Genomic DNA, 27548 nt, shown 5'->3' on the forward strand with positions numbered 1-27548 from the left:
AAGAGGAGTAGTGGTGGAAGTAGGGTAGGTTATGAAGGATGTGAGCAGGAGCATTCCCATGAGGATGTTAGATGAGAGTGTAGTAATTTTTTAAAGTGTGGGAGGCTAGCAATTGTACAGATGGATGGGGGAAGGGAGTTTCATTGGCGTGCTAGTGAGAAGGACAGGAGGTGTTGTCCTGGAGCGTGTATGGGTCTATAGACCTCTATGAGGTTTTGATTGTTAGACCTCAGAAGTCTTTGTGTTTGATGCATTTTAAAGGTAGTTGAAAGAGAGGGACAGAGTGCTGGCTGGAAGATGAGTTTATGTGCATAGGTGAGTTGAGTGTAGGAGAGGTAGTGGGGTAGCTCTAGCCAGTTGAGTTTTTGGAGAGGTTCACAGTGATGGGTAGATGATTTGCTGCTGGTTGCAAATCTGGCTATTTTATTGTAGCAAGATGATAGTTTGGATTTCAGAGAAGATTGTAGGTTTGTTAGAAGAGGGGCGCCATAGAGAAGGGAGGGAAGGAGAAATGTGGTAGAGAGGGTAATTTTGGTAGTAGAGGTGAGGAACTGATGGTGGCCGTAGAGCATGCCTAGTTTTTGATGGGTTTTTTTTATATTTAGGAGTAGATGGGAGTTGAATTTCAGCTTGTCATCAATTTGAATCCCAAGTAGTTTGGCTTTAGATACCAGCTCGAGGCATGTATTGTTCTGGCTGGTGATGGAGAATAAACTTCTGTCAAAGTTATTAGTTTTGGAGGGGGAAAATATCATAAGCTTGGTTTTAGCAGCATTGAGTGCAAGGTGGTTCTCTTTCAACCATTGTTCTGTGGTGGAGAAGGCATCTTGAGTTAGTTTTAAGAGAGTTGGGATGGATGGGGCAGCACAGATGATAGTGGAGTCATCAGCATATTGAATAATATTTGCAAGGGGGATAGAGCAGAAAAAGTCATTAATGAAAATAATGAAGAGGAGGGGGCCCACAATAGAGCCTTGTGGGACACCTGTGGGTGTGTCAAGGAAGGAGGAGGTGTCTTTTTTCCACTTGACAGCTTGTTGCCGATTGGAGAGATAGCTAGTAAACCAACAGAGGGAAGAGGGAGAAAGGTTTAGGTTAGAAAGCTTAGTAAGAAGGAGGTTATGAGAGATAGTATCGAAAGCTTTAGATAGATCGAGGAGGATGGTAGATACAATGAGGCCAGAGTCCTTAGCTTTGTTCACAGTTTCAAGGAAGGATAGGAGGGCAGTCATAGTACTATGATGGGATCTGAATCCATGCTGTGTAGGAGTTAGTAGATTGTTATCCAGAAGATGTGGAAGGAGTTGAAGATGGATACATTTCTCCAGGAGTTTTAAAATGGGAGAAAGGATGGCGATAGGACGGAAGTTGGAAATATTAGTATTGGTTCCACCTTTGTGCAGGGGAATGATGTAGGCTTTTTTCCAGATTAGAGGAACAAAATTTTCTTGGATTGAGCGGTTAATTAGGATACTGACAGGGAGGGCAATGGCTTCAGCAGCTATACTAAGGTAGTATGAGGGAATGTTATTAGGGTCATTGGTGCATGGTTTTAGTTTCTGCAGGAGTTTTTTTATGGTGGATGTAGGAATAGGTTTGATGAGGAAAGGTGGAGTTGTGGAATGAGTGGGGGAAGGTGGGGGAGGAGAAGTATGAGGTGATGTGGGAGAAGTTAGAGATGAAAGGGCTTGAGGAGGAGTGGGAGAAGTTGTAGGGGAAGATACCGGAGAGGAAATGCAGGTTGGAGGAGTATTGTTGTTTGAAAAAGAGCTGGTGAGTTTGGAAATACAGTCTATGAAGAAAGAGTTAAATTGGGTTGCAAGATCAGTATCATCAGTATTTGGGCAAGGGATTGGGTTTCCTGTGTTCCCGGGTTTTAAAAGGGTAGTTTTGCCTTTCCAGAACTTCTGAGGGTTGGTTTTGAAATTACTTTGAAGTCGGGTGAAGTAGTTACGATCGTCTGCAGAGATAAGTTTTTTAACTGAGTTACGAAGGGTTTTGTATTCGTTGAGGGAAGAAGTAGTTTTGTTCTTTTGATATTGTGTCCAGGCTTTGTCTCTAAGTCGCATGGTGGTTTGGGTGTTTATACTTAACCAGGGTGTGGATTGCCTTTTTATTCTTTTGGTTTTTAATGGGGCATGAGTATCTAGAAGGCTGAGGAAGGTGGTATTAAAGTGAGTGATAGCATTTTCAAGGGGAAGAGTCTTTAAGGGGTACCAGTTCAGTGAATTTAGTGCAGCTGAGAAAGCTTCAGGGTTAAATCTCCTATGGCATCGGGTAGTGATGTAATTATGGGTGACTTGTAAGGGAGAAGGGAGACGTCTTGCGTAAATGGGGAGGTGGTCGCTGAGGGAGTCAGGTATTGTTCCATTATCTGGGTAGTAGTGGGGGTAGGAGACTAGAATATAGTCTAGGATGTTGCCACTGGAGAAGTCTTTGCTTGGTCTAGTTATGGTACTGATGAGTTGGGAGTAGTTGATAGTAGTTGATAGAGTTGGGAGTAGTAGTAGTATAGGTTGATGTTAAGGGAGTGTGAGGGGGATCGAATGGAGGACCAGTTAATATTGGTATCTCCCATGATTATGGTTTAATTGTTGATGTTGGCTGAAAGCCAAGAGAGGATTTTTTCTAGTATTGGGATATTGTCTCCTGGGGGAATGTACAGTGAGGCAATGCAGATATATTTGTGTTTGTTTAGCTGGAGGTGAGCCAGTATTAGTTCTGCATTTTGGAACTGGGGAATAGCTTTATCATACATTACTTTATTAACTTATTTCAGTTTACTTATTAAAATGTGTTTAGTGGGGTAGAACACTGTTCAAACAATGATCAATTACAGGCTCAGCCAGGGTTAACTCATAATGTAACAAAACAATATACAGTATACAAATAACAATGGTTTGCATTAATGAGTAAACAAAGACAATCAGACAAACAATACATACACAGAAGATCCTGCAAATCAAATATAGCTACAGTTAACATAATTGGAACAGAAATGGGATAATATAGTTAAAGTAAAAGTACAAGTGGTGAAGACATGGGCATTAGTTGTTAGGTTAGAAAAGCTAATATAGACCAGTAAGATGAAACAGGGGTTTATATTATGTGTAGTGGGTTTAGAGCATTCATGGTGTGGTAAGCTGAACCACAGTTTAGGATGAGTGAGTTAATTAGGCATTACCAGGTGGATATATTGGTTTATGTATCATGTCCTTTAGATGGACAGTTGAATTCAAGCTGTTTTAGTAAGTATTGTCTGAAGTGCAGCCTGAACACGGAGTTCTTTGTGTGATCAGTTAAATCAGGAAGAAGTGACTACCATGGTTTTTGGGGCCAATACAGGAAAGTAATGGCTACTAGAGTGTAATTTGAGAGAAAGGGGGTGTAGGGAGGGACCAGATCTGGCCTGGCATCTTAGGTTATAGATTTGAGTGGCAGTAAAAAATTTGGAAGAAAGACGGGAGCAGTTATTAAATTTGAGTACTCTAAAGATTGAAGAATCAAGAAGAAGATTTGATCTGGCCTGCACTAGAAGCCACTTAGCCTCTGAAAGAGTAAGGCAGTGTTGTTTATTCTATGGTGAGTTAGTTATGAATCCACACATTTTATTGGAGAGGGACTTAAGACTGACATTATTTTTGACAAATGCTGAAACAAATAAAGGGAGACTATACTCAAGTTGGGTAGGGAGGATTCCTTTTCCTAGAGAAGTCCTTGTTGGGTTACCAACTGGCTCACAGACAGGATGCAGGAAATCAAAATTACTTCCACAAAGAAATGATTCATTAGTTGTGTCCCCCAGGGTTTAATGCTGGGATCTCTCCCGTTTGGCATCTAGTTTTCTGAAGTAAAAGCCAAGATCAAAGGGCTCTGGCTGAGTAACTTTGCAGATGAATGCAAGCTAGGAGCCATCACTGAATTACCAAATGACTTTGCCATCACGCAGGAAGGCTTGTCCCAAATAAATAACTGGTGCCAAAATCATGGACTGAAACTAAATGCCAAAAAATGTATTAGTGTATCTTTTGGGAAGTCATCTACCCCAGGGAAACTACCACATTAACAATATGCCCCCTAAATACACATATATTAAGAGAAGGGGGAAGATGCAATCATTTGGAAAAAAAGAAAATTGAAATAGAGATTTTGGGGAAAAAAAAACAATACGCCCCCTAAGTGCTGACCCCATTTGTTTGGAATTTAGGAAATTATGACCAACATGTGTCCATTCTTTTACAAAAGTCCTTCTATATTATACAGCTTATAAACAAAGGGACTGTGTCTAGATCTAGGGATGTCATGGTCTGCCTTTACTCAGCCCTCATTAGGCCAGTCAATGAACATAATGTCCCCTTTAGCATGTATCTGTCCAGACATATGCAGTAACTGGAATGTCACAGAGGTATCTTACTAAAAGGATACAAGGGCAAAATAACATGTACTACGAGGGCCAACTCATAGCCCTGGCACTATACTCGGTATCCTACAGACTGCTAAGAGGTGACCTGTGGCTGGCAAACAAGGCATCCTCAGACCCAATACTTATGGATTTGCTGCACATCAGCAGGTCAAATGGCATCAGAAATACTCAGTCTAGGGATTTAAACCTCTTCTGCAACATCTACAGAATGGCTTGGAGGGAGAGGTATCTTTTAGAGGATACCCCTCCTGTGGAACAGACTCCCCATCCACATAAAGCAAAGTTCATTCCTGTCCATATTCAAGCACAACTTGGATCTATGGATGGGAAACAGAAAATGTAGCCCAGGACTATCCCGTGTACTAATAATGGACAGAGACAGCTCCAAAATGTTTTACCCCATTAATAGGTCCCCTGAAATTATCTATGGTATGATTCCAGTTGTTTTCATTAAGGGTAATATATAATTATCGACCATGGGATAGGTAAGGCCAATATCTAACCAAATGGAATAGGTTTATTCAGGAAGAAAAAGGGAAACTGGCTACAGTTTAAACAGCCACAAGGGCAGCTAGTCTAGTACTTACCTATGAACCTATGTGACTGGAATGGAGGTATGTTGTTCATCCAGAAAAGCAGACTGTTGATCTTGGCTCTCATTGTTTCTACGTGCTCATGGAAGTTTAATGATTAGCCTAGCCAGATCCTCAAATATCTAAAGAAGCTGCTGATTTCAATGCTATTGCAGCATTGGGGGAATATGGATAATCTTTAACCTAAAAAGGAAAAATGTAAAGAAGAAAATGACAAATGCAAATATTTTGACTGTATCCAATGTGAAAATCCACAGGCTTGCTGTGAAAGTATGGAATCTTTTCTATTGCTAATAACTTTACAACTAAAACAAGAACAGCTACACTTCAAAGAGTATAGTTGGCTGGCCTGACCATAGACTGAAGGCTGTAGAAAGCTGCACCACAGTAGTCTCTAGTTTAATCCTCTTTGTGTGGCAGGAAGGTGCTGCTGTGAGACTTTCAAAACCAACAAAGTTAATGGTGGTGTGGTACAGTCATATGCGTTTAATGTGCTAAGTAAAAAGAGGTGTTATTTTATCATCTTAAAGAGCTGGAAGGTAAAGGATGTTAGTGGTAGCAGGAATTGACCATAGAAACAAGCATAAGTTCTCATCCTAGAGGAATGGAGGGTGTTTCAAGAGAAAACAACAGTAGTGCATGTAGGTGGCATAGGGTAAGTGGTGCTTGGAAAAGACCACTATCAGATGCAGCACTTGTACTACTCAGGTTAAGAAAAAGAAATAGAGCTACTGCTGGTTTTTATGGGCAGAAAGCCATTTCAGTAAGGGACATGTTCCTGCTGAAGTAGAGGAGGAATGAAGAGACAGGCTGGGGCCATTAAGATTTAATCACTGAAGAGGGGGAAGGAGTTATAACATCAACTTTCAGGGTGGCGAGTCTTCATAAACTGAAGCACTGACCAGTGAAGAGTAGGGCTTGTGAAAACAGGATCAAAAAGACTAAATGTGTGAACAGTATGGTGAAAAGCTGATGTCTGATAGCCAGCTTCCCCATGTAAGAGGGAATGGGCAGCAGAAGGCAACGTTTTACTGGCAGTGCAGGAGTGGCGCTTTGATTCATGTCAGTTCATAGAAACCACAAATAAAGTAACCATTAATGTCAAATGCATAAAGTCAAAAAAAAAAAAACTTAAAAGACAGACAAAGCTAGAAAAAAGTGTTTCTACTGGGGCAAACTTCCCTGCACCACCATGTGGTCAGCTTTGAGGCTCACACCACCCTTAAATATACTAATTCCACGGAAACGCAACTGAGAAGAAAGGGCAAACACCTCTAATTCACAAATAGATCCCTGTATTACAATCACAGCACTTTGCTACAAAAAATCAATGAGTATAAATAAAGCTAACTTTCACATTCAAAATTTGTAAAAATATTTCAAAAAACAGCTCCTCACATCATATAATCTTAATATATACTAAAGACAAAAAATGATAAAACTGCACAAATAACTGCCTATTTCAATTAAATGGGATCTCCATAAGCACTAGAACAAGTTCAATTAAATGTAACTTGATAAAACCTGTGGAAGTTGCAAGTGAGAAACTTGGTAGTGTACCTGTTGTAATCAAAGCCAGAGAAAAATCCTTATCTACACCTGTAGTGATAAAGGCAGGCATTCTAAACAATTACCTACTACCATCCTATCTAGATGTTCGACTTGTGAAATTTGACCACATACTCACATAAAAAGACTCTCTTAGACAGTAGTGAATGTTCCATTCATGAAAGGTACCCATCTACTCAACTAAAAGTTAAACAGTGGTGCAACTTTTTTGTCTATGAAAGAGACCCCTGACCTTTTTAATTAGAAAATGGCAATGAAACATTAAAATAGAAAACCAGTGTCTGAGTCCTTATGCATTGCTTTTACACAAAAAAGTGCATAAAGTTAAAGGTTTTCAAAATGTACACTATTAAATCAAATATCTGCCTGCATAAAACAATGCAGCTTTTACTCAAGGTTTTTAGCATAACAAAGAGAGGGGATGTATGTAGTATATTGGCTATTATATGATTAGCAAAGTTGGTACACTGTGCTAAGAGTAAACATTCTGTCATGAAAAACAATTATTTAGTTTCTACTATGAGATGCTTCTGACCTCCAATTTCATGTTAGTTAGCTCTTCTACGTCTGCAAAGTTACATCTAGAACTTTCTCGTCACTAAACTATGACCAATGATTTTATGAATGATGATGTTATCTTGAAGTCTGGATACCTTATTAAAGTTCTTAAATAAATTTAAGGAGCTTGTAATTTATGTTCAATAGATAACAAGAAGTTTGTTTTAGTCTTCAATCACAGTCAACGCAATACAGGGCTGAAGGCTTACTCAGTGCACTACCAGGCTGGCAAATAATGATGTAAAGGCAAGAACATACCACTTCTTGGAGTAGAAGCAGCTGTAGGGTTACTCCAGTCACTCCAGATCCCTGGTTTCTTAGAGCCATAAATCCCAACTGGATTGCAGCGAACTTGCACAAAGTATACTGTTCCAGGTTTCAAACCAGCCAGGCGGCAGGAGGTCTGATTGCCGACATCATCAACAACCTTTAAAACAGAAGCAAGAATAAGTCTTCATTATGACATTTTTACCTTTTAATTTTATGTAGTTTATTACCCTGTTCTGCCGTCACCACTCTATTCTGCCTGCCTCATTCATGCCTTTGCCCTTTCTTCTCCCTAAAGTGCCTCAGTTGACAGTGAGAGGAATGCTAGGTCACAGCCTTCACTCACCTTGCAGAGGCTATCTTACTGATCTCATTTTAGTAATTCTTCTATCTAAGTTAAGTAGTTGTGTCCATCTGCACAAAACCAGATTGCTCAGTTGTCATACTGCACGGCCTCCACTAGATGCAGGGGTGGTGACAGAGGGAGCAGATGAACCTGCTTTCACAATGAAGCACAGAATATACAGTTAGAACAGAAGAACCTATGACCCACTACCATTTGACAGTCCCAATTAACCCTGCTTCTTTCTCAGATAAGACATAAAAATATTCCATACTACAGAGTTCTACAACAGTAGGCATGTCTGGCCTACTTTTGGTTAGACCTATAGACTTGAAGAGCTGCCTACCATAGCTACTGACTACTCAGATCCATCCCAGGAAATCAGCTGTGGATCAGCACCAACACAGTTATCACACTGTGGATCTGGTACTTAGCCTTACACAATTTATATGCCCAGCCCTATGGAATAAGGAATGAGAGAAGACAAGTACATATATTGTGCACAAGTGATGCAATGACAACAAAATGGGGGTGCACAATTATGTACATTCTTCCATATGCTGAGAGTCTATCCATATCTTTAAGCAACTTCTGAAGGGCTGTTTTGAGACCTGCCTCATGGCCAAAACCAGGGAGTAGGCATACAACGGTCTGAGCCCTGGCCATCCCCCACTCAAAAGAACAATCCTGGTACTTTGCTACACAACATCTCCCTTACTAGAAGTCTAGTGCACCATACCGTTGTTGTTAGCAGGCTGTTCAATCAGAATCTTTTTAAAAGTAAACTACTATGAAATAGAAAAACCACAATAAGGCTACTTCCTCCATGTGGTAGCTAGCTCCAAGATGGTCCGTTTGGTGGGTATTATATATCCCCTTTCTTGTAGTTGCTGGTATGCAAGCACTACATATGTATCCCAGGTCCTTCCTTAAATAAAAACATTTTTTTAATTCTGTTCAGTTAAAAACAACAAATTGCCTACTTCAGAGTACTGGTTCAAACACTAATAACACTTTCCTCTGAGCAAATTTCTTGTTATAGTAACTTGGCTCAATATGATAAGAAATTATTCATTGGAAGTCACTTCCAGCTACCTTTCTTCCTTGAGTGCAAAACCTCCATTCACTGACAACTATATGCTGCGCTTCCTCAGTAGGTACTTCCAAAGTTCTAAGTCAATAAATTGTCTGTATGCAAAAGCATTAGAGCAAATTGCAAAAAGTTCCTTACTTGGAAGCCAACCTGTAACCTGCATACAGCCTGTGTGTAAAGTGGGGGTGGGGGGGAACAAGTCCCAAAGCTCTTCCTTCTTCTAAAGCCAATTGATTCCAATAGGCAACCCATGTTCAAGGTCACCGAAATGAATTTCCAAAGTCTAAGTCCAACTTCAAATCGGCGTGCTGCCTGTGCACTTAAACAAATTTCAGGATAAATAATTCTTCCTTCCTCTGAAGCCAACTGGAATCAGCAAACTGCCTGTTTGCAAAGTCTCTGGAGCAGGTTCCAAAATATTCCTAGTAGAAGCATATAGTTGTCAGTGAATGGAGGTTTTGCACTCAAGGAAGAAAGGTAGCTGGAAGTGACTTCCAATAAATGAGTAATTTCTTATCATATTGAGCCAAGTTACTATAACAAGAGATTTGCTCTGAGGAAAGTGTTATTAGTGTTTGAACCAGTACTTTGAAGTAGGCAATTTGTCGTTTTTAACTGAACAGAATTAAAAAATAGTTTTTATTTAAGGAAGAACCTGGGATACATATGTAGTGCTTGCATACCAGCAACTACAAGAAAGGGGATATATAATACCCACCAAATGGACCATCTTGGAGCTAGCTACCACATGGAGGGAGTAGCCTTATTGTGGTTTTTCATTTTCATATGGTGAAGGCGCACTCCCTAGGCTAGAGCTTGTTCACTTTATCTTTTCATTACTATGAAATAGAGGTACAACTGACAAAGTTATCTGCCAAACTTCTGACCTATGAAAAATCACATACTGCTTGAAATGGGAAAGATAATGTGCTCTTCATTTGCTTGTTATGAATAATTCTGTTAAAAAAAACCACCAAGGCTGAACTTCCTTTTCATTTAGACAGCACACATTTTAAGACTGCCATGCTGCTGTTTTGTTTTGCCTGTCACAACTTTAATGGTTCATTCTAATGCTACAAAGGAAAACCGCCACAAAGATGCGACCAATAATCACTTTTTGGCACTTTTTTCTTTATTTATCCCAGGCTGCAGTGCCTGATTAAGTGACTTGCTGAAGATTATATTGTGTATTAACTACAACTTGCAACCTTAACCTCTGTGCCATCTGCCAGACAAAAAAACGGATTCCATTCATATAGATAATAAAAGCTTTTGTGAATTAGCATTTGAGACAACTGACCACGCTGAAAGGTTCCTTACAAGTTTTTATGACAAATCTTTTTTGAACCTTGAATTATATGCAAGAGGTTCTAACAGGATATTTAAAAGGAGAATGAAGTTGCAGTTTACGACTGCTGATATAAAAAAAAGTGAAACAATTATTTATTTTAATGAGAAATGTAAAGTAGAGTATGAGATAAAAAAGCATGGCAAAAAAATGTTCGCTCTTTTTATCGTTCAACGTCATAATATAGACCCATTTGATTGTGTATGGCATGAAATAACTTCTGAAATCTTAGAAAAATATGGATTCAAGAAAATATTTGTGGGACTTAAGTCTGTGTATAACAACTCTTAAATAAATGAAATTGTAAATGGCTGGTTTATCAATGAGATTAAAGTAAAATGGGGTATAAAACTAGGCTGCTACTTAGTGCTGTATTATCTGCATTAGTAATGGATGTTTTTAGGGAAGAATGAAAGACACTACAGTTATTTTTTTACATTGGTAGTAAGGATACCTGTATATATGCTGTGTGCTAATGATTTAGTTACAGTTGCTAATGGAAAGCACTGAATCAGAGAACCAATAGCTGAAATAGAGCATTACATGGATATGGCTGGTATAAAATAAATAAAAAAAAAGCAATGGGTTTGGAGACTGCATTAAGATTCCTGGCATTCATATTTCTATATCAGAATTAAATTTCTTAGGTATAACATATGGCAGTGACAAAATTATAGCAGATTAATGGATAAAAGCTTTAGAAGAGATCAATCAAACAATTACTATGGAAAACATTTTTGTTACTGTATTTTAAAAAACTGCATCTCATTCATAGCTATACTTTGGGTAAAACAGGATATATAGGAAACATTTTTATTGTGCCTGGGATATGGAAAAATGTTTTAGAAATTGCTCTTTTTTGTGAAAAACAATACTGAATCATGTTAAAAGGGGTACAGTATACTGAAGTGTGGAAAGGTGTGGTTTGATCATGAACCATCCTGTTTTTTTAGTTTCTAAGCATGTATACTGGGTTTTACATAAAAAGTTTAAGGTTCAGAGTGACGCTGCCAGCAAAATGATGTTGGTTAAATAAAAATATTTATGTGAAATGCAAAACAAACTGAAGAAGAGTATGATTGATAATGAAAAAAAAATATTTTGAGATCATTAAAAGACAGAAATTAGCACAGAATGAACAAATGCAAACAAGAAAGGAGTGCCATGAGGACGTAACAGGAAAATATTACTGAAAAGTATGGGGAAATAAAGATGTTACATTTCAAAGTGCTCTTACGAAAGGAAGGAAACAGTTAAAGATTATTTGGATATAAAAGTTTTTTTTTTGCATGTGTGTGGAGATTGACCAATGGGTCATTGCCAGTTAAAACAGCTTTAAAATTTAAACACACAGAAAATTGGAAATGTAATGTTTGTGGTGTAGTGGAAACTATGGAACATTTTTTTAAAGCTCAAGAATAACTGAAGTTTGGCAATTATGTGAACATTTGGGGAGAAATATTCTCGACTACAAACATGAATATGATTACATATGGACTGTGTGAAAAGAAATAAAAGAAATCATTGATGGTTTGGATGAGATGGTGGTCAGTGCTTTATGACTAGTATGGAACATGAGATGCCTGGAATGTGGTGAATAAAATAAAAAAAATGCTTGAGAAATAAAGGGTGGACAAAATTATGAATGACATGAAGATAAATGTACCATTAATATGGTTAAGTATATAACATAATGTTTAAACTCTTTCAATAGGTGCCATGGATCTTCTACCTTCACCTGAGCACTACCCAGTCTAGCACATGGGACCTCGGTTTAACACTTTATCCAAAGGATGACATAATGAGCAGTGCAGCATGCCCCTAATGCTGCACTGCAGTATCAGCAATCCAATCACCTGGGAGTGGAAATGCAGCCCACAGCCTTCCGGTCTTCCACCACCAAAGGTGTGTGTACTACATTTATGTGCCATTGACACTGCCATGACTTCAGTTCCAGCTGTACTTTCCTTCTCTTCCCAACATTTGTATGTTGTAAGGAGACTGCCTGAGGAAAAATTAAAGAAGCTTGCTCATTTTTGAATAAATACTAATTAATTAATTACTGTGAAAGATGTTATTAAGGAAATCTTAAAGCAAGTGAAGTAATATTGTGTTAGCTGCTTGAATGAAGGGTTAGAAAGTACAGTTGTGTCCCACTCACCATACTTGTGGATGTCTGAGTGGATCAATGTTGTAATACTGATTCTTGGGTCCTCCTGCCATGCAGAATCCCATTATGGGCCTGATTTCGAGTTTTTACATCATTCTTAGCTGATGGAGGTCCAGTGATCAAAGTCTGGACGCTGTGTTATAAGAAAGGCATCCATCACTGCCATCTCCAGGTCTTTCTAAGCGGTGAACAAGCAGTCTGATACCTGCGGACAGCACAACCTCTCCAGCTGTCTGAATTTAAGTGAGAAGGAGCAGCAATCATTGCAGCATAGAGGGAGTGAAGGAAATAAGAGAATTATCTCAGAAAAGTCCTCTACCCCTTGCATCCAGCCAGTGGAGCCAAGTGGTCAGCAGACAGAGAGGTTGGAGGGTGGGGTATCTACTCAAACATCTACAATTATGGTAAGTGGGACACAACTGTAGTCAACATTACAATACTGATTCTTGGGAGGACTCTCAAAACTAACAGGTGGGTGGTGGGTCATCTGTATGACCTTAGGAAATATGTTTTTGCAGGTTGGCAGTAGAAAACCTGCTCTAGCCCTGGAGACAATGCCTAGGTTATAGTCTTTTATAAATGTATGCACTAAATTCCATGCAGCTGTCTCTAGAATGACATGGGTAGGGATTCCTTTGAGAAAAGCAGTAGTAGTTGCTCCATGTTTGGTGGGGTGGGCTTTAATATGCCCAGGTAAATATTTTCCATGGTGGAAGAAAAATTCATTTTCCTATTCATTTTGAAATGGTTTGTTTGGAGACAGGCTGTTCCTGTTTACCCTCTGCAAAAGCCACAAGTAATTATTCTGCTCTATTAGGGTTTTTGGTCCTGTCTAAGTAGTACCTGATTTGCCTGTGCATATCCAGGGAGTGGAGGATTTGCTCTACCCTGTTCTGTGGATTTGCGAAGAAGGCTGGTAGGTGCACAGCTTGATGTAAAGTAAGCTCAGATGACACCTTAGGCATAAAAGATGGGCTTGTTCTCCTATCCCTGTGAAAGACAGTGAAAGGTTCTTTACACATGAGGGCTTGTAATTCTGAAACTCTTTTAGCTGATGTGACAGCTATAAGAAAAGTAGTCTTCTAGGTGAGCATCTTTAGAGACACAGTGGCAGCACATTCAGAGAGGGGCAAGGTTAGCTTTTCCTCGCATATAATTTAGATCCACACATGAATAGGATTCCTTCTAAGAGGTCTCATGTAAATCACCCCTTTTAGACAAAGTTTCATGTGGGCGTGTGACAAGATAGGTGGTGCACTGTGCAGGAAAGCTAATACGACAGATGCATATAATTTAATGCTAAAATAGGAAAGCCCTTGTCTAAAAAGGCCTGACAGGTACTGCAAGACTGAGTTAAAGCCTGCCTGAGAAGGGATGGTGTTCTTGCTGTGACACCAGGTGGAAAATCTTTTCCATTTTGCCAGGCATGACTTCTTTGTATTGGGTTTCTTTGCTAGAATGGAAAAGACTTTCTTGGGATAGGATACATTCCTTGGTGTCAAAACCCAATCTTCCATGTTGTTAACCTGAAGGTAGCTAAGTGGGGGGTGGAAGACACATCCCTTGGCTTGGCTGAGGAGATCTACTTTCTAGGGTAGGGTACAGAATCTCCCCTTCCTGAGGATCAGAAGGGAGGAGAACCAGTGTTGCCTCAGCCAGGAGGGGGCCACTAGGATCATGCTGGGTCTGTCTACCCTGATTTTTGCCTGTACCCTGGGAATCATGGGTATTGGTAGGACTGCATATAGGAATCAGTTCCATGTGAAAAAGAAAGCACCTATTATCCAAGTTCATCTCTGTTGAGTTCTGGAGCAGAACTTATGTAGCTGTTTGTTGTGGTGAGAGGCAAATAGGTCTATTGAGGGGATAACCCCACTATATGGTTAGGTCCAGGAAGACCTCTCTCTTCAACATCCATTCACTGGGGCCTAGGAGACACCTGCTTAGAAAACTTGCCAGGGTATTGTTCTGACTCAGAATACAAGAAGCTATGAGTTAACCCTATTTCTTCAGCAAGCATCCAAATATTCCCTGAAAGGCTGCATACAGGATAGGACAGAGTTCCCCCCTGCTTGTTTAAGTACCACACCACTGTGGTGTTGTCTGTTCAGATCTACAGGGTCCCTGGGCTTAAGTTCTGTTGAATGCCTTTTATGGCCATGTAGACTGCCAGTAGATTCTTCTGCTTTATATGCATTTTATTTGCTGAGGAAACCAAATGCCCTGCACTTTCAGAATACCTAAGCGGGCCCCCCCAAACTAAGCCTGAACTGTCTCTGGTGATGCTCTTATCTGCTTCTGGTAAAGACAAATTTGTCCCCGGATTTCACTGTATGGTGTTCTACCACCACAGCAATTATTTTTTCAGGCATGGAAGGAGAGGCAGTAGTTTTTTCAAGGGTTGGGAATGCTGTTGCTAAGCATTTTTCAAGAACCAGTGAAGTTTTATCATATGCAACTTTGCAACTGATATCATGAAAGGATGCCATGTACCACAATATCTTCAGGGATTCCCATGATGGAGTGAGTTGCTTTGGAAGCAGACTGGTGAGACGTCTGTGAAGAGTGTAATCTTGTTGACTTTCCAATATGGCTGCACACTAATCAACACCTTAAATTTTAGCTCTGCCAGTGCGAAAAAAGAAAATGATAAATAAGGGCCAGTAATTCTGCCTGTTTTAGTAAAGCTCATTACTGGCTAATGAGTTCACTGCCTGGATGCCAGCAAAGAAACTTACAGAACCTAAAAGAAAATCAGCAAAAAAGGTAAAGAGAAAAACTGAATGGGAAGAATTCTGCAGCTGTTCAACAAAAAGCAGTTCAAGCTTCAGATTTGGTTGAAGAGATATCCCCCAGTAATTAAAAGAAAAATAAGTCAAATGTGCTCAGAGCTGATTAAAATAAATGAAACACCAAAGGAGCATATTAACTCAAAAAGTCTGGGAACAAAGGAAGAAGCTTTAAACAGCTATTCAGATGAACTGATAAAACTGCAAAAATCACAGTTTGAACTAAGAAAAGTCTGGCTGAGTATGAGACTTCTCAAGAAGAGCTGTTTCAAAAAATGATACAGTTAGAGGACAGGGTTCACAGAGAAAATCTGAGACTTTCTGCTGTACCAGAGAAAGGAACAGACTATTCATTTTTATAAAAGCACAGATAAATAACTGAATTGGTATTCAAAGTATGATTTGTTAATTTAATATTCATATTGTGTGTATGCTCCAAACCTAGCCATATTAAGGCAGCCAAAATCTTGTATTAGTAAATATGCAATCATACTAGCAGAAAGAGTTGATCCTGACAAAATTAAGGCAGATGGGCAAAGAATTAAAAATTTGAGACAGTAGGGTATTTGTGGAAAATGGCTATTCACTGTACTCCAGGCAGAAGAGAAGTAAATTTATCCCAGCAATCAGGGAATGTTGACAGGCAGGTGTGAGATTCAAGCTGCTTTATCCAGCTACTTTCAGAATATTCTTTCTGAAGGATCGAGATCATTTTTGTTGATTCAGAACAGGCTAAGGTGAAAATACAGAAGTTTGTCCATCACAGGGTGAGTCATCAAACAGAAGGGGGACTCTGCTTCTCATTCTTCTGGTGGTAAGACTCATAGAGAGACTCTGCCAGTGAATGTTTTCCAGTGTTCCAAGGGAAAATGCTTGAGAGACAGAAAAAGCACAGGAGTTGACTAGAAGAATCAGGAGTATATTGGATATGAACCGGACTCTGGGGTTGACAGATTAAGATGAACAAGATGAAGACCAGCAACACTGAAATTAATGAATAAATGTGAGACTATAAAGCATTGATTACACTTGTGAAATATGACCTTACAAGAAAAAGTAGCTGAGAAAGACTGGATTTTTAGGATCATGGATTAAGCTAACTGCCCTTCTGGGCCATTTTAAGCCTAGCCAATTACCCCATGTGAGAATCAAACCCTGTACCTTGTGTTTGTAAGGTAAACATCTTAACTATTATGCCAACCTCCCAGTTTTTATAACGTTTGTTAGAATTTTTGGGGGACTGACAGGCATATGCCCGACTCCATGTCATTAATGTTTGGCAGGACAATAGCAGGAAGAAAAAATGGAGAAAAGGTGAAAAAAGTAACAAGTAAAACATTTTTTTTTCTTAACAGTATTTGTATAAAACAATTTATTATATAAATTGTATGTTATATAGTAACACATTTTCAGAGATTTTTGCATGTGATAAACATAATCAAGTAAACAGGTGCTTTTTTCTTTTTTAGTTTTAAGAAATGTAAGCATTACAAAGTAAAGAAAAGAGAAGAAAAGCTAGGCAAAAGCACTAATAAGTCAACATGCTGGCATGGAAAAAAGCTGACAAAGTGAAGGCACTAAATTGGGAGGTCTGGACATTGCTTACTGAAAGGAATGCACAATTAAAACATACAAGGGCAAGCAGCTCAGTAAAAATAAAATTTGACATTACTGGAAGCAAATAAGAGATAGCAGGTTTTCTGGTAACTAAATAATTTAATGCATTTACTAGAACAGTGCATAATTTAGTTATATTTAAAGACAACTAGCACACTTTTTCTTAAGGCTAAAAGTTAATGTTTTCTGAAAGCATACAGTGTTGTTTTTCACATTTGGAAAGGGAATAAAGATAAAGACAAGAACACACAGCAATTAGCGCAAGAAGGAGCACAGCCTGTAACATATGTTTTAGAATGGAGAACCTTAACTTTAGGTTAATTAATGCCTGTAGGTGTAGCTGTCAGTTTGGGAGAATTGTTACTATCAGGAGGGTTAAACTTCATTATTTGAATATGTATACTGTAGAGTTCTGTAGGTTTGTTTTAAGTTAATAGGTTCAGGGTGAGTATGTGCGTGCTTTGAGGGTTTTCATTAAAACAAAAAGTCTTGTACAATGTGACATAGGTTCAAATAGAGATGACAAAAAATGTAAAAATGTTCATCCTGCGAAACATTAGTGGATGCATGTAACACATAAGCTGAAAATAGATATTTTAAAATGCAATGTTATACTATAGGTGGTAATAATAACTTCTTATCATAATTGCTACACTTGTATGGCTTCACAGGAACAGGCAAAATGGTAAGAGTGTTGAATTATATTAAGAACTGTAGAGTGAAGGTAGCAATGTTACAGAAGACACAGCGAGGACAGCAATGTTACAGGAGACATATTTGAAAAGAAGTAAGCATGTGAATTTGATAAAGAATGGATTTTAGTTATGATGGATAGTCAGTAAAATATCATGGACAAAGGAAATGAGTAGTACTTATACTAAGTGCTACAGCTCCAATACTGATAGAAGTGGGAAAAAAAGTCAACAGTGGCAGATTTGTGGCAGTAAGGAGCTACTGGCAAGGGAGGAGGATTACACTGGCATGTATTTACATTCCATCTAAAACTGCTACTATGGTGCTTAAGAATTTTTTGGGAGAAATAATCAGTTTTCAGCAGGGAATATACATAAAGGTGAGGACTGGAACTTGAATTCTAACAGTGAAGACCTAACTGGGGACCTAGGAGAGAAAATATAAGAAAAGAGGGTAAATTTCTGAAGAAATTTATGAAAACATTTGGTATTGAAGACATGAATTCAGTAGTAAGAACTTGGAGACAATTTACACATTATTCCACAAGGTACAATAACTACAATAGATTAGAAAGAAATTATATTTCACATGAACATGCACATTTAATTGTAAGTTTTGATAAGCATCCAATAACTATGCCAGATCATGCACCAATTAAGCTCCATTACAGCAATTTTAGGTGGAATATAAATACATGCCAGTGTAATCCTTCTCCCTTACCAGTAGCCCCTTACTACCAAAAATCTACCATTACTATTACACTGGCATGTATTTATATTCCACCTGAAACTAGCATTATGGAACTTAAGAAAGTTTTGGGGGAAATAATTTGCTTTCAGCAGGGAATATTACTCATGAGTGGGGAAAGAAACCTGATTTATAATACTGAGGCTGTATCACTGAGACCAAGAAAGGAAAATATAACAAAAGAGGGTAGATTTCTGAAGAAATATACAAGACAGTTTGATATGGAAGACATGAATTCAGTAGTAGGAACACAGGCAACATTTACATATTATTTCCCAAGGTACAAGAATTGGGCTAGAGCAGACAGAAATTATAACTCAAAGGGCGAGTGTACTTAACTGAAAGCTCTGGCACACATCCAGTAACTATTTCAGATAATGCACCAATAAAAACTAACATAACAAGGTGGGATAGTGAAGTACAAATGAGACTCTGGCACTTTCCTCTCTTACCTGTTAAGGTGAGAGGAAATTAAGGAGTGGGCAGTGGACATGATATGACAGTTTTTAGGAATGATAGAAATTTCTTCAGAATGGATAGTTAGTGAATACGATAAAATGAAAATGAAGTCTAAATATATGGTAGCAATAAGAGAAAGAGTTATGGGAAAAAGTAAGGAATTATTTAAAGGGTATGACAAAGGTTAAGGCATTACAGGATGAGGGGAGTGTCACAGAACAAGAGAAGGATCAACTGCAAAGTGCTAAAGGTTAAAATAAGGAAGTACGTGGATAATATGCATGAGTTTCGAAAAGTTGCTGTTAAGCAACTGTTTTTAATAACACCCTCAAAGCACTAAAACATTTAGCACAACAGCAAGTTTAAAGTGTTGTCACCAAACATAGGTAGCCTGTAAAAAGAAAAATAACAAAAGATCCTATTGAGGTATTAGATTTATTTCAGACATTTTATGAAAATCTTTATAAAGCATGTGAACATGGAAACCAAGAAATAACACACATGGAAACATTCACGGAACACTTAACTATGACAAGTTTAGAGGAAGATAAGGCTCAACAATTAATAGCTAAAATAGGAAGAGATGAGTTAAAACACTGATGTATAATCAACCAGCAGAGAAGTCTTTAAAAACAAATTGGACTCTTCTGGAAGTTTGGAAGCTGGGTGGGAAGAAAGTGATAAAGATCTGTAAGATTTTGTTTAACAATATTTTAAACTGAGGGATAACAACATGATGATAGAAAGCTGTTGTGGTACCCAGCTTCACAAAGACTAACACATTTTAAACAGTGGTTATAAGGTGTTCGTGTTTACATTAGCTAACAGAATGCAAATGTGTTGCCAAAATTAATAAACATGGCTCAATGAAGTTTTATGGAGAGGAGACAAATATCAGACAGCATTAACTGAACAATAATGATCCAGAGAGCAGCAGAGTGAAATAAAAAGGTGTTATTGCTGGGGTGCCTTGATGCAGAGAAAGCTTTTGATACAGTTAGTTGGGGTTTTATGAGAAGGCAAATGGCAGTATCTGCATTCCATGACAGAATAATAGGATTAAATAGGAGGATTTAAGAAGGCTTGGAAGCAATAATTCAGGTGGAAAGATTCTTCTCAGACCAGCTGTGCTTGTCTACTGTGTGTCACCTTTCCTCTTTGTTATTTACTTCACATTTAGCCAATAGCAAAGAAAATAAGGTCCTCACAAATGATGTAACTGGTATGGTAATCAAGAAAAATTAGCTTTATTCACAGATGATATTATTTGGTACTCGATAAAACCAGAAAAGGATATCTCAGTGTTGTGGATCATTTTGAGATAATTTCTAGTCTTTTCAAGATACAAAAGTAAATAAATATAAAATGAAAGTTATAGCAGTAAACTACGTATCCACACATGAATTTGTTTAGCAATACTCATATTTATGGGAACAATAAAATTAAGTACTTAGGATTAAAAAAAGATTCTATTATGGCAGCTAAGAACATGTGGGAAGAGAATAAACAAAAGATAATACAATTGAGAAGCTGGAAACTCTTGATTATGGCTATGGATAGTAAGACAAAAACAGTTAAAGGAATTTATGTGGGAGGATAAATTGGTAGACCTTAAAAATTTTACATAATACATAGTCTGAAATGTTGGAGGAGAAAGTGGCTGTAATTAAGTAAATGATGCATATGAGGATTTGAATTGCCCTGATATAATAAGGTCTTAGATTTTTTAATGCTACTGGCAGCAAAAAAATGCAGTTACTAAAAAATGGAAATCAAAATCTAAACCAGCTGTAACTGAGGTACTGAATATTATAAAGGAGATAAAGGGAAGGAGCAAATTACATAGAAATAAATGGAATTTGTACGAACAATACATGCAAAATAATATTCAGATAGAGTAAAGTTTAAGGGGAGGTAGCAATTGGGCAATTTATGTAGAGTTGGAATGAATGAAAATTAATAAAATGTTACACTGAATAAACATAACAAAGAAAATGTTAGTATGGTTTCTTTTCTTTTCTATTGTATATACACATACGTCATTTTTAAAAAAATTCATGTTTAATGAAGATGTTTAAAAAAACACTCACATCATACTTAACTATTTATATACAGTTGGAAAAGGCTGCATGTCCAGTTTACTTACTTGGTTAGCAAAATAAATGAAAAAGTAATTTGTGTAGAGAGTTTTATGGTGATCCCTGTGAGAGGGTTGCCAGAAGCAGAACATTTCATTTCTTATCTTTGATTAATTTACTCAAACAAAATCAGTGGTTAGCATACTGTTCTCACATGTAGTGCTACAATATTGTTGTTTCTCTGAATATGAAGACATATTGGCAGAACCCCTATATCACCAGTCTGACTTTTTTACAGATATGCTCGTTTTGTCTTTCCTATGCATGGCAGTCATGTCTATAAAAAATGTTGCTGTTTCTAAACCATTATGATAAAACATTGCATAAATCAATCCCACATAAGTAACAAAAAGCCGTTTATGTAACCATTATTTACTTTCCACAAACTAGGCAACTGCAGATCTACTCTACCTGCTTAACAATTTAATGTACCTTCCATTCTGTGCTGTCCTCCACACGGTACCGAATCTGGTATTTTGCCTGAAAAAGGAAATCTTTAAGAGCTGGTGGGGAACTCCACCTCACACTAAGCTGGTCTTCAAGATCACCAACTCGACTTAAATGGACATCTGAAGGTGGATCTGTTGTCACTATGAGGGGATAAACAGAAAAAAAGGAAAATAATCCAATATTTTTACTTGTCTGTCTTGTGACAAAAAACATCCAGACCACTCTGGCACACCTGCTCTCCATCATTTAAAATCAAGCCACCATTGTCATCAAAGTGTACTTTTGTGTTACACTTACCTGCAACAAGGTTTTAAATTAAATACAGCAATACAGGCTACAGGAGAGAACTACCTTCTTTAAAACATGCATGTACGTGTGTGTGTGTGTGTGTGTGTGTGTGTGTGTGTGTGTGTGTGTGTGTGTGTGTGTCTATTATCTAACAGTTTATGTGTACATTTTTGGTAATTTAAAGAATAAGGTTAATTTCGAGAATAAATAAATAAATGTCTGCTGACATAGAGCCAGGCCATCTTTCTTTTGCTACAGGTAAGTTAGCACTAGGAAATGGCATGGGCTCCTGGCAGTATTAACCACAAGGAATAGGTTGAAGAAGCTACTGGTCAGCTCTCCTATCTCAACAAGAGGGTAAAATACCTTCTACAGTCTGAGAAATCTCTAATGGAGGTTAGGATAGGGGCCCAGCCACCTGCTGAGTGCTGCTGTAGGGGGAAAGGAATAATGAAGTTGCAACTGCTCACCTTTTCCAGGGAAGGAGAGTCTGTGGATGCAATGGTGTACACATCTATGGACATATGTCAGTGGTGACACCATTATTATGATACCAGCCAGGTGCTGCAAACAGTAAGGGTAGGGACTGATGGAAGGAGTCCCCATATGGGAGGTATTCCCCTTATGAACACCGCAATACTGTCTGCTTGTGACACCAGAGGGACAAAGGAGAATACAAGGAGAAAAGCTCCTTGCAGGATGTAGTATGATGGCTATGGCTCACTATCAGCACACCATACTGACTCAATACAGCCAAGTGACGCCTACAAATCTTCTGTAGTTACATCCTACTCACGCCTCTAGGCATCAAATATTGCTTGTTCATATTTGCATTAATAATTCCAAAACCAGGCTACATACAAAGTATTAAAACAATTTCATCTTAAAACATACACAATGGCAAACACAACTGTATTAATATTTGACCTCTGTCTGATGCAAAGTCATATTAATTGTTGTTCATATAATATTTATATATATTGTCATGAATGTCACAGATTTCTACATATCTCGACAACCAAGTAGCACAAAACTGCTTAGACATATGAAAGCTCTCAGCTGAATAAACAAAATGCTGTTGACAGCGTATGTGTAACTTGAGTGGTTGACCAAAATATTGTAAAGTTCTTTACAAAACATTACAATCATAATAGTTACTGTGTTTTCTGTGATTTTTAAAATACAGTTTAAGATCTACAACCTAAAGAATACTACCACTATAAAATTAGTTTTGCTGAAGAGTTCGCCATTACACTTATTCAGTAACCCCTATGGTTCCAGAGAGATGAACATTTGTTTGAATTTTGAGGACATAATTTGATTCTATCATAAAGTTTAGGCTCCTCCAATTGAAAGATACAGTGAAAACTTCCAAAACTCCACTGGAGGGAAAGAGTTAACAGAATCTACATATATTGGGATGTGGTGGGTCACATCATGGAACCGGCATATGTCAAGGAGTATACATCAGGATAGGACCATTAAGAAACTGGTGATTAAGATAGCCTGAGGTCAGCAATGACAGCAGTGACTAAAAGACAGGGCATAAAAAAGAAAATAAAAAAATGGTATTTTGTTCCCACTGACATAATACAATACTGGCATATAAAGGGGCACAAGCTGCTCCCATGGCCACGCCAGTTGTTTATTTGAAGTATTCACCTTCAAAAAAGATATAATTATTGCGCAAAATGAGTTCCATCAAATCTCCTATCAGTGGTGTTTCATGATTTGTTAAAAATTCACTGGTGTAACATGCCTCTCTATATAAAACCATACCAGTGGAATGTGGAATGCATGAAAATAAGCCAATCACATCAATTGTAACTAATAAATTATCCTTACTGTAGTATTCCCTTTTAATGTTTCTCAAAAAATCCCAAGAAACCCTCAAAATGTAGGTGTGATGACTCAGAAATTGTTTAAATTTTGTATCTCCAAAGATGGCTAGTGGGTGAGTTTTAGAATCCCCTGCAGAAACGATAGGCCTTAAAGGTGAGTTAGCAACATCTTTGTGTATTTTGGGGATACCAAAGATAGTAGGTATCATGGAAAATTCTACTTTTAAAAATTAACTTGTAATCAATCATCTCTTGATCTAGGAAATCCTGTAAAAATAAATCAATCTTCACATAAGCTAAGTTCACCTCATGTTTAGAAATCCTAGTATATTGAGTTTCATTAAGAATGTCATACATTTTAAGGAAATAATCTATGGAATTCATAAGAACCATGCCACCTCCTTTATCCAGTTTCATGGTTCTAAGCTCCCTGTCTTCTGCCAATTCTTTCAAAACCACATATTCATCCTTAGACAAATTATACTTTAATCCCTGTTTTGATTGTAATGAATTCCTGATGTCACATTCACAGAGTTTTTCGAAAAGCTGTAGTGTAGAATGTAAGGGTCGATTGACGGTATTCTTCTTAGTAAGAATATTGGAACTCTCCTGTTTGTCATCACAGCTCCTAAATAACAATTTAAGATTCATTTTTCTGGCAAACATTTTAAGATCAAGTAGCGTTTCACTGATATCCATGGATGTCTAGTGTATTGTACAAAGGTGAACCCTTTAATAAAAAGGTCAAAATGCTTTTACTAACTTTAAAATTATTGTAGCTGTAAATCTTATAACCACTGTGTTCATTAACAATAGACATAGAACCATCTGGGGGGTAAAGAAACATAAATAAAATCGCCAATACTTACATTGTCTAGGGCAAAAGTCTCTAAATCACCAAAGTAACCTGTACACTCAACATCTTCTATTACCGTCACCCCCTCTGAATATTCCTCAGTTTGTACTGCCTCTGTCGATTGCACGGGCTGAAAGGCCCATCAGCTACCTGGGAATTTTAAATTTGTTCCCTCCAGGCAATCTTCTCGGATCACCAAAGTGGGGAAAACTGGTCTATATCTAAAAAATCGTAATCAGGGTTATCTATTCAAGCCTCTATAATAACATTTAAATCATTACGAATAAAGTGGGGGAGGGGGTTCTGTAACACCGTTTGAATTGTGACAGTTACTTTTAGGTTTCAGATAAGCTAGACCCTTGGAATATTCATTGTCATCCCTAGCTAGTTAACTACGCTTTTTCTTTCTATCCTTCCTTTTCCAAATTAGCATCTGTTTTACTGAAAACGTCATTGTAATAATTTAATGTAGTATCATACAACAAATCGTTTCAATGGCGGAGTCCAAACGTTTAAAGTCCTTTAATAACTGTGTTATCCTCTGTTCATTAAATCTCACTAAAACAGCCATAACCCTGCAACCACACTCATTGAATATGCGTAACAATTCATTGTAGAAGGAAGAATCATCAGTCACTCCACTGGGAATCTTAAAAACCCTTAGCCCCTTCCAGAATCTGTTATTACGAATACATTCCTCCAATTATAAATTATCAAGTTACAAAGTTGTACAATGGCACAGTTTTTTCTCAAAATCTTTAAGATGGTTACTAAAAGTTCCACTTACTGCATTATGAAGGCCTGCCCTATCAAAACCAGGTCTGGTGTTTTGTAACAAACTTGTAACATTAAATGCTCACTGTTCATCCACGAATGTTGACATTCTCATACTTTTAAAGCCACCCTATTATCCCACTGCATTTAGCGTATCTCTGTCCCCATGTTGAGTGAACTGAACGTGGTTTACTTCTGGGGTCGCATTCAAACAGGTTCTTATTCTTGTTTCGGGAATGAACCAAACTCAAAGTTATAAAGTGAACATCATTTTGAAAATTTCTGCACAGATGGTCCTCCTTTAGGTCACACATCCAATGATGTACTTTCACAGTTCATCCTGTTATCAGATGTTAAAGACGTTGGTGGTGTGAGCAGTTAAACCAGTTGATTCAAGATTCCCCTCAAGAATTCTAATGTCGGACCATGGGGTCTTTTGAATTCCAGGGTTTCCCCTTCTATGTTCTTGGCTCCTGGATTAAACATGCTGCTAGAAAATAGGTCCTGTGAGGACATGACTTCTCAAATAAAAAATAAAGAAACAAAAAATAATGATGGGAATGAACTCACTGAAATAAACTTAATATCAAATATGGCAAGTTCAATACAGTCCTCAAGGGCTGTTAAAATCAACATGCAGTCACCACTCAATGTAAAAACAAAAAAAGAAGAAAACTTTTATTAGAACTAGTTAAGCACTTTTGTTGTTTTACCTACAAGTATTACAAGAAAGGAGCTTAGAATTATATAACTGTTCCACGAATTGCACAGAAGAGCAGGATTTGTAAGTTTTGACATAGCTGCAAGTTACAACTCCTCAGTGAATCTGCTAGATAAAGCCTTTTCCCCACCTAAGTAACCTTTACAGTTTACTATAAGACAACTGAACTGCATTTGACTGAAATCACATGGTTGACACTACTTGACTGAAAATTCACATGACCAAAAACCCACTTGACTGAAATTCATTTAACTGAATAAGAAATGACAGAATTGTGTAGAAGTGTATATGTATTATGTGATGGTGTCATTTATGAGTATATGACTTGCTAGGAAAGTGAACCTGAAAGATTACATGTGAATTGGAAGCACACCCTGTCATGTCGCACCCCCATATCTACACATTTGTGTCTGTGCACCAACACTGATTCACTGTGCATGGTGTTCTTTCTTTTTTCCATGCTTCTGAGACCATGGAGTTAATACATTTAATTAAGGAGATTGTGGGGATGCAGGGGGCTTACTCCCCTGCAAAGCATTCTATGGTGTATTTTGTTAGGTCAAATTTTTTTGTCTGATTTGTGATTCAGTCGAATTAGTTTTCAGTCAAATTTATGCAATATTGTGACTTTCAGTGAAATGCTGTTCAATCATTTTTATAGTAAACTAACCTTTAGTGAAGCTTTGTTCCACAGTCCTGCACAAAGCAGCTGATAATGTGTCTGTCTTCCAAGAAGTAAGGAGTTCAACATAGTAAAAGAATACATTCTCCATTACTGTAAAAAGGGGTAAATGGGGAAATCAGCAGATAGGTGTGGAGAGTCTAACAGCTGAAAGGTTGAGGCAGTTAGAGCAGGAAAGTGTTTGTATAAATAAAGATGTATATAAGTATTTAACAAACAAAAATAACAGGAGTCCTGTTCTCATTAATTTTTCTTATAGTTCCAAATTACTTGGCCTCCATAACTATACTCACAGCTGGCCATACATTACCTACCCTGTAACAAAAATAACGTTATAGAAGATCACTTCCTTTTCCTGCCAAAGCCAATAAGAAGAAAGAAGAATGGTAATGGTTTTGTCAATATGAATTTCTGGACAACACTCATCATTAAAAGACTGGGGTAAAATAAAGGAGTCCTGGGGAACCTTTCTAGATCAGAGCATGTCTCTCTGAGTGGAAGAATAAGGAAGAAGTAGCTTGTGCATTTTATGATGGCTGGAGATGTAAATAGGTCACAGCAAGACCTGCCCCATCTCCACAACAGTTTCTGAGCCACTTAAGGGCTGAGGGAGTACAAGTGGGGCATTAGAAGGCAGGATTGAGCCTGACAGGCAGATAACTGGTCTCTCTAGGAATACAGCTTCCAGAAAAATGGCTGCCCACCCGAAAGTGATCTGGCTGAATAGCTCTTCCCCACACCTCACAGCTTCTTGATATAGAGGACAGGATGAAATGTTACCTGGCTGTTGCTATACCACACCAGTGACATGTGGCTGGAGGGAGGCTATTATGCCATGAGGGAGATTTTCCTGGAAAGCTTCTAAGGTAAGAAATAGTACCTTCATCTCTTAGATATTGATGCGAAAAAGCAAATCAGAAACTGTATAGACTTGCTAAAACAAATGCTCACTGTAGTTTCCCTCCAACCTAGGCAGATGTATCCCTGCTTACAGCTGCTTTGGGAGTCAGTAACACAAAGGGATTTCCAAAGTTCAGGTTGGTTAAATGCATCCACCACCAATGGTGCTTTTGCATGTCTTTAAATTTGGAAAAACAAAATCACAAAAAGAAGCGCTGTAGATATCACG

General features: G+C 37.9%; 1 protein-coding gene across 3 annotated transcripts in view; it reads right to left on the minus strand.

The window, feature by feature from the left end:
• Positions 1–27548, minus strand: part of CRLF1 (cytokine receptor like factor 1) — an 866778-nt gene that overhangs the window by 402905 nt on the left and 436325 nt on the right. For all 3 annotated transcript variants that reach the window (XM_044053952.1, XM_044053951.1, XM_044053953.1), the window contains exons 5-6: positions 21240–21397; positions 7402–7570 (exon numbers count right to left, since the gene is read on the minus strand). In XM_044053952.1, the coding sequence (XP_043909887.1) occupies positions 7402–7570; positions 21240–21397 (327 nt within the window). The remainder of the gene's footprint in view (positions 1–7401; positions 7571–21239; positions 21398–27548) is intronic.

The sequence above is a fragment of the Protopterus annectens genome, chromosome 13.part0, assembly GCF_019279795.1.
Source record: "Protopterus annectens isolate FY-2018-M chromosome 13.part0, PAN1.0, whole genome shotgun sequence".
NCBI classification, from domain to species: Eukaryota; Metazoa; Chordata; order Ceratodontiformes; family Protopteridae; genus Protopterus; species Protopterus annectens.